This window comes from Onychostoma macrolepis, chromosome 15, assembly GCF_012432095.1.
Source record: "Onychostoma macrolepis isolate SWU-2019 chromosome 15, ASM1243209v1, whole genome shotgun sequence".
Taxonomy (NCBI): Eukaryota; Metazoa; Chordata; class Actinopteri; order Cypriniformes; family Cyprinidae; genus Onychostoma; species Onychostoma macrolepis.
In genome coordinates this window covers 26,317,655-26,334,768 of record NC_081169.1, presented here as the reverse complement: position 1 = coordinate 26,334,768, position 17,114 = coordinate 26,317,655, and the positions used below count along the sequence as shown (strand labels likewise).

The 17,114-nt window shown below is 36.8% G+C and overlaps 1 protein-coding gene across 2 annotated transcripts; it reads right to left on the bottom strand.

Annotated features, from left to right (window-relative positions):
* Positions 1 to 3,524: 3,524 nt before the first annotated feature.
* gal3st2 (galactose-3-O-sulfotransferase 2) lies at positions 3,525 to 17,066 on the bottom strand. 2 transcript variants are annotated; one of them, XM_058745384.1, is made up of 4 exons: positions 16,537 to 17,066; positions 10,760 to 10,870; positions 9,343 to 9,991; positions 3,525 to 7,895 (listed from the first exon to the last, which is right to left on the bottom strand). In XM_058745384.1, exons 1-4 carry the CDS (start codon positions 16,608 to 16,610, stop codon positions 6,879 to 6,881), a joined length of 1,851 nt encoding a protein of 616 aa, XP_058601367.1. In that variant the 5' UTR covers positions 16,611 to 17,066; the 3' UTR covers positions 3,525 to 6,878. The 2 variants fall into 2 exon arrangements, with proteins under 2 accessions (XP_058601367.1, XP_058601368.1); XM_058745385.1 differs by lacking the exon at positions 16,537 to 17,066 and adding an exon at positions 10,960 to 13,626.
* Positions 17,067 to 17,114: the final 48 nt, after the last annotated feature.

The window sequence follows — 17,114 nt, the reverse complement described above, 5'->3', positions numbered from 1 at the left end:
ACATTTAGCCCAGGGTTCCTCAAATCTTCCCCTGGAGGGCCAATCTGCTGCAGAGTTTAGCTCCAACCCTGATCAAACTCACCTACCTGTGATTTTCTAATGATCTCGAAGACTCTGATTAGCATGCTCGGGTGTGTTTGATTAGGGTTAGAGCTAAACTCTGCAGGAAAGTGGATCTCGTGGGCCAGATTTGAGGATCCCTGATTTAGCCTATAACAGGCATCCGCAAATCTGGCCCACTCCTGCAGAGTTTAGCTCTAACCCTAATCAAACACACCTGAGCATGCTAATCAGAGTCTTCAAGATCATTAGAAAATCACAGGTAGGTGAGTTTGATCAGGGTTGGAGCTAAACTCTGCAGCAGATTGGCCCTCCTGGGAAAGATTTGAGGAACTCTGGCCTATAATGATAATAAATGTTTGAGCAGCAAATTAGAATGATTTCTGAAGGATCATGTGACACTGAAGTAATGATACTGAAAAAACAGCTTTGCATCACAAGAATAAATTACATATTAAAATATATTCAGTTATTTTAAAATGCCATATATTTCACTCTAAAAATTCTGTCAAAATAGGGCACAGTATACTGTATAATTTGAAGGAATTTTTCCATATTTATTTTTTACAGGTGCTTTACCAATATTTAGAATTTTACATTTCATTGCATTGTGTTTTAGAGTTAACAGAAATGTCCGTAAAATTAATGGATAATATCGTGTGTAATGAGCTGCCAGTACTTTTTCTGTTGTTTTACGGATTTATCTTTTACAGTGTTCAAATTTTTACTGTATTTTTGATCAAATAAATGCAGCCTTGGTGAGCATAAGATACTTTTTTTCAAAAACATAAAATCTTACCAACCAAACCAAACATTTGATTGCAAGTGTATGTGCTTGTTAACTTAATATCTGTGTGAATCAATACAGCATGGCTGGCATATTTCCTATTTTATTATCAATCTCTCAAAAATAATGTTATATGTATATATAACTTAAAGCCTTAAATCCAACTAAATTCTGTCATAATTTGCTCTTTATTTTATTGTTCAATGCTACAGTTTAGATGAAAAACAAGAAATGTCCTATAGCACAAAGGTCAAATGGACTAATTAAATGGTGCTTTATTGTGTGATACTTTATTGAGTATTGCAAAAAATCCTTTTTTAGGTGAACAATAGCACTGGATTATAACTCTGCACAGGTCGGTAATGACTGAATCACTCCAGTCTCACACAGTCAACACTAATGCTTAAATACATTATGGTTATACTTTCAGAACAATGTGAAAGTGAATCGTAACTCGTGGATTGTTTCGTTGCTGGATTGTCAGTCAGAATAATGTGAACGCGTATGCTTTTCAGGTCTCATGATTCACACTGAAACTCTGACACTAATGACTGTATTACTGCGGATGGTGTGGGTGTTTCAGAACGGCTGCTGCTTTCAGTCCGTGTCTGAGGATGCTGTGGGAGGGTGAAACTTTGGACTGCTTGTAATTATGACAAATAAAAGAGAAAAAAAAAGTTTTCAAATATGTCTCTCTTAAACCCTCTCCAACTTTCCATATTTTTTTTTTTTTTCATTTGATCCACGTTACTTCATTTCTTTCTCCAGGCACAGCATAGACTCTGTCAAGACAAACCTCCAGTGCAAATAAAGTCAAAATTACATCAGGCAACATTCCTCCAAATGCAACACACCTAAAAGATTGAAACCTCTAAGGATAGAGGTGTTTTCAACCCACATTACGCTCCAAAAGATCCACAATCCTGAGGCATTATCATGGCAATTCTTACAACATCAGCCTCACCCTTCCTTTGAATATACATAATCAGTTCTGCTCTTCTCTGTCGATTGTGGAATGATCAAAAGCAGAAACATGAAAGAATTTCACATTTTATGAAAGCAAAGATTAAACAGTAGGCATGTGAAAAATGCTGTCTGAAAAGTTCATATTGCATTATAAATCCCAAAACAGACAAGACAACCAACTTTTTAGCATAGTAACCAGTTTTCATCAGAATACCATTGATATTGCTAACACAGTTATCAATATGACAAAACTGAGGTAATTTGGTGTTGTCATTAAATGAACCAGTTTACAGTGTTTGAAGGATTGTCAATTGCCCCATTCATTTTAACGATTCGGCTTAAAACACAATAGGTTTCTGTTTACACTGTTTATTGACATCACTTTTGAACACTATTCTGATATTTCAATAGTCAATCAAACTTAATTATTAAGTAAAAAAATAAATAAACTGTTGTTAAATAACATAGTAAATGCCTTTCTGATTCTATTTGGCCTGAGAGTCTGTATGGTTTTCCTCATAATGGGTTTTGTGGTAACTAGCCTACTTTTTGCAGAACTCTTCCACTTTTTGCTGAGCAACCATGTAATATCTGGTAAGTTACTCCCCAGCACCAGCCAACTGATTCATCTCCAACTGGATCTGTAGATGCAAAGCTGAAAAGACCATCCTCAGCTGTTATGATGTTCAGAGGGAAGCCATGAGCCTGCAGCAGCTTCATCTGCAGTTCAGCGTGCTAAAGTACTTTCAAATGTCTCCACAAGAGGGCGACAGTCATCGACACACAAAAAAAATAAAAGTTGTTTCACCTATGCATGGTTATTGAACTGATGGAATGATGGAATTAATGTGAACTAATGAACCTTATTGTAAAGTGTTACCCAGTTATTGCCACAAACACTCAAACACAAAATAAAAGTTCACCTATCATTTTGATGCATGGCTATTGAACAAATGGAATGCAATTTTATCACGTATGCAGTAAAATATTAATAATAATAATAATAATTTATTTTTATTTTATTTTAAAGAGGTTTTTTCTCCACACTCATCTTAAAGTGTGGAGACAAGCATTGCCACAAACACAAAATAAAAGTTGACCTATCATTTTTGTGTGGTTATTGAACAAATGGAGTGTAATTATCTGTCTATCTATCTATCTATATATATATATATTTTTTTTTTTTTTCTTTAAGGGAGCTAAAACCAGCCTGTAAAAGTGGTCAAGACAGTCTAATTTGTTTTAATTTAACTGCTACTGTTTGTTTTAAACATCAATTCTAGTTCATAATATTCAAATTTGGTGATTTTGCCAGTCAATTAAATTATTATATTTTTTTTAAATGTAGCAGATGAATTGTTTGTGCACTTGTTTAACATTCTGCCGTTGAAACATGTGGATATACAATCTTTTTTGGTTACAGTTGATGAATTCAGATCTCCATTCTAAAATCCAAGATGATTAAAAAGTCTTTCATATCTGTCCAAACACATTCTTTTAACAACACTGATGAAAAACAACTTAGTGAGCGCTAACCTTCAAACACAGCAGCTCCTCTGCTCTTTGGCTTTTGGGTGAGTGACAAATCCACTGTTACACAAGACTGTTGGTTTGATTCTTAACTTATGCCACAAAACTCATTCCACAAGAAAATATGTGACCTCAGGGCACATATTTCATGCTTGTTTTGTACAGAGACGACAACCACCACCAGAGAATAATCTTTTATTAATAAATACGAAACATATATACTGTAGCTTTCAGAGATTTGAAAATAAGGTGCCGCACATATACAGTATATTGCTCTCTAACATCAAAGCCAACTTTAGCTCTGAGACTTTGGTTCAGATGATCTTTTATGAAACTGGCAAGTCATTCTGGGTAATGATCAAGGTCCAGGTCCTTCGGAGTCTCAGTAAGGCTGGTAAAACTTGGCAATCAGCATTAGCCCTTAGCATAAGTCTGCTTCCTTCATTGAGATGGACTGCTTTCTTCATTCAAATTGGTCTCAATAATGCATTGGATTTGCAGACTGGTTTTGTAGATGGCCATTGTATTAAATCCATCATAATACAGAACGTTTACATTAATTATGGTTCCACTTATGAGAAACAGAGCCTCCATTAAATACTCGAACACTTACACCACACTTGTCATTGTGTTGCATAATAAAATACCAAACCAAGGAGCGTTCATTTTAAAAGAAAGCTCACTTCTCAATTAAATTATTGTATGGAATGACATTTATTAGACTTTAAATGATAGAATTAACCAATAAAACCAAATTATATGGACTTTTAGGCTTGGATCATGTTCAGAGTGAACTACAAGTGATCGATCTGATGTGTAAACCCGACTTCATAAACATCACATTAACATCAGTTAATTCTGAGAAAATTCTAATATGTTTTGTTTGTTGATTTCACCTGGTTTGATATTTTTGAAGTTCATACATTCTGTTTATATATCATTTTATTTTAGGGCATTTTGTCGTTATTTATAGGACAGCAGAATGCAGATAGGAAAGATAAAATGGGATCAGGACATGAACCAGGTCAGACTCAAACCTGAGCCAACAGCTCTTATTGTCCTATGCCACAGCACTAGCCAACTTTAAGTGTGTGTCCTTAGTTTCTGAATACTTTTAGAGGCCACTGTATTTCTAATTTCAGAAATAGCACAGAAAAATCTAATAGATCCTTTCAGTGTATTTTGCATTAGGCTCTGATTCATGTGTCTGAAAATGCCAGTGACATATTTTCCACTTTCTTCCAGTGACATTTAACAACAAATCAAATTGAAAAGTCACACGGTGCAAAAATAAATAGCTGGATTTACAAAGTGTATGCCTATTCTCCAAGTTATTCACAATATTGCTTGTATAGGTCAATTTCCAATTAGCATTATAACAAAAACCTAGTTGATCCGAATCTGTACTTCTGCAGAGACCAAACACACACCTTATCCATGTTATATAAACTTCTGACTCACATTGGAAACTCGAACCATTGGTTTTAGAGAAATAGCTTAGCCATATTGAGCAGAAAGCTTTGCATTTTCCAAAACACAAAACACAGCTGAACAGGCACAGCAAGCCTCTTCTGGTCTACAAATGGAAAATCATTTTCATAAAAATGAGACGATTTATGTGCAAACAAGGTAAACGAGACATTACTTAGTCTTCTAAGACAATGAATCACGCTTGATTATTGTTGTCTCACACCATAATCATAGCCTGTGACATTTTAAGAGCCCAAATTATCAGGTACATTAGATATCGTTGGTTTTGCTGGAGGGTAAAGCAGAAATTAATAGATGTCATATGGAGACAAAATATTTTAATCAAAACTTTGATAATAGGCTACCATTCCTAAAAAAAATATTGTTTAATTAAGCCTATTTAAAAAAAAAATTTAAAAAACGCTGTCATATAGACATCATTAATGATACTGACATAAACCTTGATTCATTTCGATACGGATATCACTAAAAATAATGATAACTAGGCCAATTCCGTAAGTGAATCGGATGGTGATTCATTGCCTCTCTGGATTCAATTCAGTGAACGATTCGTCGAACGATTCGTCTTTTTGAACGACTCATTAAAAGAACTGGCTCATTCTTCAATGACTCTGGTTGGGATGTATGTTTTTGATTCACTAAACTGCACCTGCTCATAAGAGTAATTTCCTCGTTAATTGGACTACACTGGTCTCGATATATGCTTTTGATTCACTAAAAATAACCATCTCATCATAGGAGTCAATGGTTTGTCGTCCCGAAAGTCATTTGTTCGCAAAACGGACTACACTGGTATCGTTGTACTGTATTTTTATTATTACGAGCAGTCTGTGAGAACTCAATAGTAAAACATTTATTTTTGTTGCAACACATTCGTCCCAGACAGCAAATTCAAATTTGCAATTCAGGTAAAATTTGATTTCTTTTGCTGCAGCGATTGAGCACCGGAAGAAAGCAGCTGCTTAAAAAGCGATGCAGAAATACTGCTAACTAGGTGGTAACACCTTAAATCTGTATAAAGTTGCACTGTGATGATTACAGTTGTTAAAAGCTTTGTAAAAATAAATATAAACCGTACTGAATGGAACGGTGTTGTTTGTATTCTAAACGTGAGGCCACATTTAACGTTGCTCAGCAATATTTCGCTGGCAAAATCCAGTCAGTTCAATTGGAATCAGGAGTAGTGTTGGGAATCGAAAATCAATTCCAATTTCATAATCGGATACTTGTTGTAAAATTTCAATACCGCCTATCAATTCCCATTTTTTTTTTTTTTTAGGCGGCAAAAAGGGGCTGTTAAAAAATTGATTCGTATTTGAATCATTCATTCAAGAGATTCATTCAAAAACACTGATTCATCCAGTAATGAAACAAGTGAGTCATTGAGTCACTGATTCATTCCATTCATAAATTCCATGAGATTTTGTCCCATAAAAAAAAAAAAGAAAGTCTCAATTTATCCAGAATCGTGCAGCTCTATTTTGCAGGCAAACAGCTCTTAATCGAGCTGATTTTTGTTCATGGTGTTCAGTAGCAATTAAATGTTTTGCAAAAAGAGACAGAATAAATATGTTTGATATCCAAATGTTTGACTTCCATTTTTTTTAACCACATTGGAATTGAAACTGGGAATCGATAAGAATCGGAATCAATAAGCAGAATTGGAATCGGAATTGATCAAATTCAAACGACACCAAACCAACCCTAATCAGGAGTCAGTGAGGGCGAAAAAGTTCCCTCTTTTTCAAGTTGGTGATGCAAATTTACTGTGTTCACCAACCAAAAATTGCTTGCTTTGAAAGTAACTTTTATATGAGCTGTGCTTCATACGTCGCTACACTATTTATGTTGGACAGCAGAGATTTTTTGCCAGCCAAATCTTTTAATGCGTTCATTTCTGACTGCTCCTTAGTTACTTATTTCTGTTATGAGTTCTAATTGATGAATTCATCTCAATAAACCAGGTTCTTGTGGTTCTCTATGCATGTTTGAGTTTATAAAGTGTTTTTGTGTGGAATGTTTACGTGAGTTTCTTTTTATTTCTTTATACTCTTGTTACATCAAAATAGTTTTGTCTCTCATTATGAACAGACTTAGCTAAAATGTGTAAGCTAGGTTCATCCACAGTGGCTTTATTTGTATTGCTATGTGAGGTATTGTTCGTCATTGCTGTGTGAACATTTGTCTCAATATTGCGCTTAACAGCTCGGTGCGTTGCAGTGTTTCTGGAAGCCGCAATCTTTTTTGCAGCAGCAGCACGCACGGCTGCCAGCTGAGGGAACTGTTTGGTGTACAAAGCTGTGGTGTACTGTAGTTCAGGTGTAATCAACCTCTGACAAAGCTGACGAGTGTCATTATTTAACTCCAGTCGAAGGTTATAACCTTGAATAACTGCTGCGCCATACTGAAACGGCTTCAGTGATGAATCATGGACCTGTGCAGGATCTACTGCCCCTCCTTCCTGAAGACACATTTGCTCAAGATTCCTCCTCTTTGCCCTCAGAAGTTCAACTTCCTGTTGGAGCTTCGTCCGCCCAAGTGTGGAGTCTATGCGTTTCCAGAAAGTGGCATTAAAGTGCTGGTACAATCGCCAATCTAGTGAATTCCACTCTTTTACCCGCTCTGCGGTCTCTGTGCTCAAGGGCCTGCGAGAACGTTCACTGCGACTATTGAGGCGGAAAGACGAAATATCATCCAGTGACCAGCAGAGGGCGTGTTTTAGAAGCACCAGCGATTCATCGAAATACTCTGAGATGAGGATTAGCGGAAAGTCACGTTCCACGGCGGCGATTACCTCAGCGCTACGTCTGTCCAACTCGGTGTCGTTCTCAGGTGCTGTATTATCCAGACCAAAGTCGAAGGTCAAAATGTTACGTGCATAGTGGTTATTAGGCACAGACGCATTGTAGCTCCGCCTACCCTGGATCAGAAAGTCCTCAAGGCTTTTGACAGCACGGAAAGCTGGGATCGCTTTGTAGTAAACAAACAGGGATTCCATCATCGCCACTGGATTCCGAAGAATGGAAAAGTAGAATGTGTCTTTAGGCATCACTTTCCGCACCTGCAAGTCAGAAAAGACAATATGAACTTATGAATAAAATATTCATAAGTCAAAAAAAATTTGAACTCTTGCTCTTTGTTTCAGAATCATAAACACATTCCGCTCAACCGAAGTTCCATCCCAGAATGCAATTTACATGCAATTAGTGCAAATGTCTTCTAAATCATTCAGATCTGCACCTGCCTGCTTTCATCTAGCACTGGGTGCTTCGTCTTCCTCTTGAAAATGAAAATAGTCAGTTGCATCAAATGATTTATGTGCTTGCTAAGTGGTCTACGCATATCTAGGATTGCTTTCACACCACAGTTTTAATAAAGTTGCAAACATATTCACCTCAAAGGTGCTTAATGGTATATGCGGTTATATATAAGGGCAAATAAATAACAAAATGAAATAAAAATAAACAATAGAAAGTATTATCTTTTATTTGGAGTCTCTGTTCACATGCATCATTAGGAAAAATAAAAAATAAAAAAAATTAAAAACTTATTTAATCAAAAACAGTTACCATGTCTTAATGCATTGCATGATTTATTATGTAATATTTACTATCATTATTTATTTATTTATTTATTTTCAGTCCCTGGCGTTTAAGGGCTTCTTTTTAAACTCTTTAATTTTAAAGACAAAACAATATAGGCGAATATGGTAAAAAAAAAAAATAAATAAAAAATAAGTAATAGATATCACTATATTCCCCAGTTGATTAATCACAGTACATTAAGACAATTGATTTGTATTACAAGTTTTCTGAATGTTGTTTAAATATGCAAATAGGGCATTATAAAATTTAAATATAAACACATGTGCATACCTTTGCAGGACAGAAATCTGAAAATTGTATAAAGCTAGGTTCAAATTGCTTGTTTCATTTTGGTGACATATTAGAGATAAAGGGTTTTACAGAGATAATTTGGGATATCTCTTTTTTAAATCACACTATAAATCAGAAAATACTGTCAACAACCAGGAAAAAATGTTTTCACTGGTTGTAGGACTAAAATGTAATTTAAATCAGGAGAATGATGTATGAACAACAAACCTTATAGATACAATACAACATAGATAGTAATAAAATGGGTCTGGTAAAGGCTTCTGAAATGGAGATTTCTGGCTCAGTACATGAGAAAACTCATTTTGAGAAAATGGCCTTTAAAAGATATGTACTGTAATTGAAATCTAAAGACACAAATAGATAAAGTGTATCAAAATAAACCCTTAAAGGTGTATTTTGGATTTTTTTCTATCCACTAGTTTGAAAGAAGACATGGAAGCTTAAAGCCCAAATTCTCAAAATTGACCAGTGCATGAGAGTTTGCATAATGTTGTGCCTCTAGTGTCTTGAGTAATGTCATGAATATTCTATTATTCATCCAATCCTGCAAAACAACTACTTTCGGGTGCATGCTTTGGTACAATAGTATGGATACTGTGCTCTCGGACTGACCTCTTGTGAGCTGAATCTCATATGATTGCACAGGATGTGGAACTCCTTCACACTGCGAGTCCTGACACCCTCCACAAAGTGTGCTGCAAAGAATGCTGGGTAAAATAACTGGCTGTGCATGTTCAGCGGCAAGGCAAAGGTCAGGTTATGGCTTTCCCCATAACGATAGAGAATGTTCAGTATAGTGCTGCTTGCAGTCTTGTGTGTCTTGAGGAAGACAATGTGGTTTTTGGGCTGACACGTGACAGTGTTGTCAGCTCGTGATTTTACTGTATATTTATCATTATAGTCATCAGAGTGTGGTGTTTTTTTAATTCCTGGGGTCCTTTTGGGGAAAGCTGGTCTATGTGGCTTTTTTGGAAATTCTTGGTCAAGCCAGAGTTTATTCGCCTCTATTGGTGGAGCTGCTTTGGTGGTGCTAGTAAGCTTTTTTCTTGTATCCTCCAAGACTTGGTCCCTTCCCTCTTCTGAAGGAGAGTTTTCGCTCTCGTCTCGTCTCTGTATGAAAGGATGCTGGTCCACTGGTTCTTCAGCAATAGCTGCGGAGTCAGACCAAAGGTTTTCCCAGTCTTTGCGCTTTATGGGCCTGTGGATCTCTGCAGGCACTCTGACCAGCTGCTCACTCACAAGTTTCAAAACCTTGGCACTTCTGAGAGAGAGAGAAAGAAAGAGACAGTACATTTTAGATGCTGACCCTTATGCAACTAACACAAATCTGATTTGAAGTTATCTATAATATAATATATGTACATGTTACATAAATATATGATACTTAGTTTATATTAAGTTTGTCATTTTGTAAAGATATTTCCATTGACTTTAATGGAAATATCGCCCAATGAAAGCTATTAAAGGGATATTTCACCCAAAAATGAAAATTCTGTCATCATTTACTCACCCTCAAGTAGTTCCAAACCTTTATGAATGTCTTTGTTCTGCTGAACACAAAGGAAGATATTCTGAAGAATGTGGGAAACAGAGCAGTTCTGGGGCACCATTGACTTCCATAGTATTTTTTTCCTACTATGGAAGTCAATGGTGCCCCAAAACAGCCTGGTTACAAAGTTTCTTCAAAATATCTTCCTTCGTGTTCAGCAGAACAATGAAATGCATACAGGTTTGAAACTACTTGAGGATGAGTAAATGATGACAGATTTTTCATGTTTGGGTGAACTATCCCTTTAATTTGGAGTTAAAAAGTCTCCCTCTACATGTATATATAATTTTGTCAAGAAAGGTAATTGTAATGAAAATACCATCCAATAAAAGCTGTTAAAATGTCTCTCTAAATGTTCACAACACATCACATCACATTTTGTTGCAAGTTGTTAAATCTAATTTCAAAGTCTTCCTCAATCTGTTTATAATTCGCTTTGTATAAGTCACCATGCATTTCTTTTTGTAAAACATAATCAACCTGGCCTGTCGGACGACTCCCAGCATCTGCAGCGCCACGCAGAGGACCGTCAGGACCATCAGAGCGAACCACATAAAGCGCAGACGACTACAACATGCCACTCTCACACACCTGTAAACACATGCAGTTCAGAAAGAAGCACAAGTTCCACAACAAAAGAGCAACGACAAAATCAAAGTAAGTGATATATATGCATATACATCCTAGCTGAACAGACGATAATGTCACGCCTGGTTTTGGGGTTTGTTTTGGAGTTTGTTTCATGTTCTTGTTTTCATGTCTTTTATTTTATAATTTGATTCATGCTGTTGGTGTCTTGCTTCCCTTGCCTTTATGTATTACTGCCTAGTGTCATGTTCTGATTGGTTCTTTTGTTTCATGTGTCATGTTCTCATTGGTTGTCTTAGTCATGTGTCTTGTTTCCCATTGGTTGGATTGTGTCATGTGACCATGATTGTTTGGTATATATAGCCCTCATGTAGCCTTTGTCTCCTGTCGTGTATTGATCCGTGTAACCTGCTGTTGGTGAGTTTGTGTTTCTGTTCATGCCAAGTCAAACCTGTTCCAGTCAAGACTTCATTTGTATTTTAGAGTTTACTTGGGCTATTATTAAACTTCACTTGGGTTCATCACAACTTGCCTCCAGTGGACTATTTGTTACAGATAAGGTCAAGTGTAAATGTGAGAATATAAGCAGCATGGGAGATCATTTGGTGATTATCTGACCATTGTGGTCAGTGACGCAAACATTGTGAAGGCATCAATAATCCCTGTCATTAAGAACCATATAACAAGTGTGCCTTTGAGTATGGCATTTATCTCAAGGATCCGTGACGGAGTTTCTCAGCATTAAGTAGTGATGGGAGAAAAGAACCTTTTTGAAGCTTTGAATCAACTCAGTTTTCAGTCACGTGACCAGCTCAAAGATCTGGAGGGCAAAACATCCATAGAACTGCAGGACAAGCCTTGTCAATTTTCCATGTTTCACAGCTGCAAATATTTAGATCCCCCTCTCAAAAGAATAAAACAAAGGTATGTGAACAAAATGCAAGTTTTGGCCATTTGCAATCCATATTAAGCACCCGCGGCAATATTTCAATCATTAAACCGTGTGCGAACAAAACATCGTAAAAACACTTAAAGTGCGTTAATATAATTAAAACTGTAATATTCTCTATATTAATGATGCATAGTTTACATGGGCAAGCAGATGAGGCTGAATATGAACGCAATCCGCTTAAAGGTTCAGTGTTTTCCTTCTACTGGTTTTCTATGGGAAACCATTTTCTGGCCTCATCTGCTTGCCTGTACAAAATCTGCATAAGGTGTTTACTGAATTTCGCCTTTTAAATTTCTGCTTTTTACTACTTAACACAAACTGCATAAAAATAACTGGCGGTCAGTGACGCAAAGCTCTCAGTGAAGTCGCATGATTCATTGGTTCACAGAGATCGCCATTGAAATTTCTAAAAGGTCGTGAAATCATGTGACTTTGGCAGTTTGATACATGCTCTGAACCACTGTTTCGAAACAAAAGTTTCAAAGCTTCACGAAGCAGTGTTTTGAAAGCGGCCATTACTAGCATTTTTAGTGTACCGTTACACGTCGGCTAAAGAGCAGCTAAATGGCAAGTTAATAAAGAGTCACTGTTGAAAACATGTGCACTAATTGTCTTACGGCACAGCAATATCACAAAGGAAAGAAAAATATATAATTGTATTCTGCAAGGATGCATTAAATTGATCAAAAGTGAAAGTAAAGGCACTTAAAATTAAAAACTGTCTTTCAAATAAATGCTGTTGTTTTGAACTTGTATGTATTGGGCCACATCTTCTACAGACTATCTTTGCCCTGATCAATAAAAGCAAGCACATTGATTTAGCATGTTATCTTTATTTGTCACTTTAACAGAGTCCGTGCACGGGCTTTGGTTATTTGGCTTAAAGCTAACTGTTAAAACCAGTTAAAATTCTCTTGACTGAAAGATGACTAAAACTGAAACAACTTCTGATTAAGATACAGATTAAAAATAGGATTTAGATAACATGTGCCTGCTGTGTCATGTGTACCCAAGCCAGACTGCTAACGAAAGGGTTCAAACAGGAAGTTGAGCTGTTTTATAAGATTTCTGAAGGAAGTTGGAATGTACCAATTATGCTTAGTTGGAGGGAACATTGGAAAATCAATGATCAATGTGAATTTTGTCTAGCACATTGCTATTTATATTAACTAAAGTTTTCCATGCCTCTAATTTTAGTTGAATGTACTATATTAATTCCAGGATTTTTGTGGTTCATGTCTGTGTATTTGTAACTTTTGTTACTCCCCTCTTTCTTAAATGGTGCAGGCCACCTCCTTTAAATTCAGTGTATGTCTTGTCTAGAGAGTTAGTTGGTGAAGCTACTTATCTTGGTAAAGTTGTGCTGTTTGTCCTCTGTGAGTTTGAGGAAGGCTAGAGCAATGTCATATGACACTTTTTACTCCGTGTCCATGTGAGTGAGATTGTGTGTTAAACATTTTGATTTTTGTCATCGTGGATGTCTGAAGTCACCTTTTTCCTTGTGGAAGCAAGAGTCATTAAAGACCATCACAATTTCACTCTGACCCCTGTTTGTGGCTATGGACTTTATTATTTTTTTGTTGTTGACGTGATTTTGCTAATGCTTATGACAGATCCATCACCATATTCATTAAGAATCTTGAAAAAATGTACCATGGTTTCCACAACCGTTTCCAACACTGATAATAAGAAATCTTGAGCTGCAAATCAGCATATTAGAAAGATTTCTGTGAAGACTGGAGTAACGATGCTGAAAATTCAGCTTTGCATCACAGAAACAAACAACATTATAAAAACACAAGTATTTTGGATCAAATAAATGCAGTCTTAGTACTTATTTTAATAGACCAAAGAGTAAAAGTTGGATTAATATTAAATAAAAATATTATATATTTACACACACATTTTGTCATGCTATACACTCTCAGAAATAAAAGTACAAAAGCTGTCACTGGGGCGGTACCTTTTCAAAAGGTACACTTTTGTACCTTTTAGGTTCAGATATGTACACTTTAAGTACTAATATGTACCTTTTAAGGTACCAAAATGGACCCTTTAGGTACAAACATGTACCTTTTAAAAAGGTACCACCCCAGTGACCGCTTTTGTACCTTTTATTTCTGAGCGTGTATATACACGCATTACATTCTTTACATATCAAAAGTGAACAGGTTGTTTTTGATGTTTGTATCTCACTGGTTGGTCCTTTACCACGGTTTCACCTTGCAGGTAAGAGAGTTCGTGAGTATTTGATTTCCACTGCAATTCAGTTGGCTGTTTGCAAAATGAGAAAAGAATGTGTTCCTTTAGAGGGCATTAGTTTAAGCAGTGTAATTCTATCCTCCCCTTTTTCTCTCGATCTTGTTTTTATTTGGCCACAGCATAAATCGCTTGGTTTGAGTCATGTTACAGATCAGCATAAATGAATTACAGACAGTCATCTACCGGGTTAAAATTAGACTGTGGCTGTCAATGACTGCACTTTCATCGAGACACACACACACACACAGAATGTTTTGCTTCAGACCAAGGAAACCACTAGTGCTGAAACAGCAGTCCTGAAGTTCAAAAACTTCAGCAAAACTGTTTAACATCCAAGTCAATTCACAAAAGACAGCAAAAAATCACAGTCAGGCAACAGAAAGCCTTACTCAGTGTGTTAACAGGCTTTGGCAGCTTCATTTACGTATTCTAAAATATGGTTTACTTCATATGGCTTGTTGCAAATGACTACCTCTTTGCCTAATTTACTTTGTGTCTTCAACGCAAAGCACAAGAGATCCAGTTTAAAGTATGTGTGGGTTTAAATTAAATTGTGTTGTCTAAATGGGATCCTGTTTAAGCATCCACAAGTGCATTTCATAATGAATACAGTCAAGATTACAAAGCTAAACATTTTCTTGTGAAACAATGCTTTATAAGAACCATATTGACTTGCATGAAATTGAGTTTGAAATGAAAGTCTGTATTTAATTTTATCAAAACATGAATAAAGGAGTGAGGTAAACATCTTTAAACTATTTTCTGGCATGCTTGAACTCCTTTAATGAGAACAGCCTGTATTTATCTCTCTAAAAAATTATATGAACTCATGAACAAGTGCATTGTTAAAAACTTTTATAAGAATTGGAGGGCATATAAAGACTTAGTATTGTCACATTTTAAGCAAATTATATTCCTGCAAGTATTGAACATGTATGGGTGTTAATACTCAACATGTTTTCAACTGTACACCACAATGCAGAGTAATTGTACCCCCCCTCCCTCCCCCTCATTCTGCAAACAATGATTTGGTGAAGGCTGTGGTCACATAGAAAGAAACGCATGCAAACACAAGGAAAAAATTTAAATTCTAACAAAACTTTGTACGTTCCCTCAGGCCGCAGAAACATCTGGAATAGGGAGTTCAACCTCTTCTCTTGTCACAACACATATGCACACAAAACACATGCATGCCAGTTCTCCCTAGGATTTAATTATTTAAGTGAGATAGAGGGTGAATACATGAATACATCTTCCCAGTATGACATTATGCATCCATGGACCACGACCAGCTTCAGTATCTAACACAAACATCTGGCTGCAGCCTGTTGCTTCAACAGCCTTTACATGCATATGAAACATTGCTTTAGCTTAAATGCACAATGGAGTATTGGATATCATAAATAAATAAACAGTAAACAATGAAATTTAACACTTTACAGTGTCCATGTTGCTTTAAGTAATTAGGCAATTCACTCAAGTAACATGAGATTTCTGGAGAACCTCCAAGCACCCTTTATTGTTGTGGGAACTTCAATACCAGTTTCAAGTGCCTCAATTTTTCTTTATTAAGAGGATATTGGAGCAACCATTGACAGTCTATAGATTTCTAACAGGAGCTTATGGGTTTTATCTTCCAAGATCCTCATAGAGCTACCCTTTTGAAAGGGTTTAGAAGTTCTCCAGAGGGTTGGGTGATCTGAGAAACTACAAATGGTGTCTCAAGTATCTTTCGCAATTTTAAAGTGTCTAATGTACTTGCTAATGTAAACCAAAAGTAACATGATACCGTCAATTTAAAGACTGAGTGACCCAATGAAGTTGAACTGTTTTCTCTCAAGGAGACATATAGCCTAAATAAATAGACTCCAAATCTATAGCAGAACTGAAGTCTGGTTTTGATATGGGAAAGCATGCAAACACATTTTTATTAAAACTGTATTCTTAAACAAATGTCTTGATTAAACAAGTGCAATGTTTACATTATTTACTGATTAATTACATTAGAGAAAATTAAACTACAAAACAGTATATTCAGTATAATATCTATGACATTAAATAGCTAACGCTGATGTTTTCAGCGAATGTGGGAACTGTGTATATTAAGTGTTAAGTAAGTGAGAAATAATACAAAACCGGACTGAATGAAACTCGACTCGGTTCTTTCAAACCCAAAAGGCTACACTAAGCAGTGAAGAATTTCAGGAGGAGCGCGCGCATCACAGTCTTCGCGCCGGAATATTTTATCAAGCTCGTGCGAGATGAAGAGAGGCGACCGTTACTAATCCAGCGCGGCTCGCGCATCCAGCGGGAAAACACTGGCGCTTCCAGACGACACGTTCGTTTAAATGTCACTTAAACTCACATTTTTCTACGACGAAGACGGTAAGTAAGAGTCTTTTTGAGGGAAAACTAATACTGAAGCATCTAGTTTGTACATTCGGAGTTCACTTACGTGGTCCACGGTGAGGCGGTCCGCCAGTGAAACGCTCTCCGCTCTCGGCCCGCGATTCTCTGAGGCGGGAGCATGTCGCTCGCTTGTACCGGAGCCGACACCCCCGATAAGCCCCCCACCGGACCTTGGACCTTCGGAGTCGTCAAACGCTCCGCCGAACTCGTGAAACACTGCTATCCGTCCCTCAGGTCCACTGGTGGGACTCCTCCCGCTAACAACGGATTGGTTCTGAGGAAAAGAGAGAGAAAAGGGGCAACGAGTGACAGATGAAGAGAGCTTCCAGAGGCAAAATTTATAGCCTTGACAGAAGAGGTAGCTTAGGAAGTCCTTACAAGGAAGAATGTTGAAACCACGTCTTGAAGTTTGAGGAACAGTCCCAAAAGCTCCTTCAGAGACTTTGCTGTTTATTTAAGACACAAGCAATGATGTTAATACTAATGACAACAGACGTAATCCATTCCTGTCTTACTGTGATCCTATAATACCGAGTTCATTACAGACTGAGCACACCTGTCTTCCCTCCCTCTCTCTCTTTCTTTCTTTCTCTCCCTCCCTCTCTCTCTCTCTCTCTCTCTCTC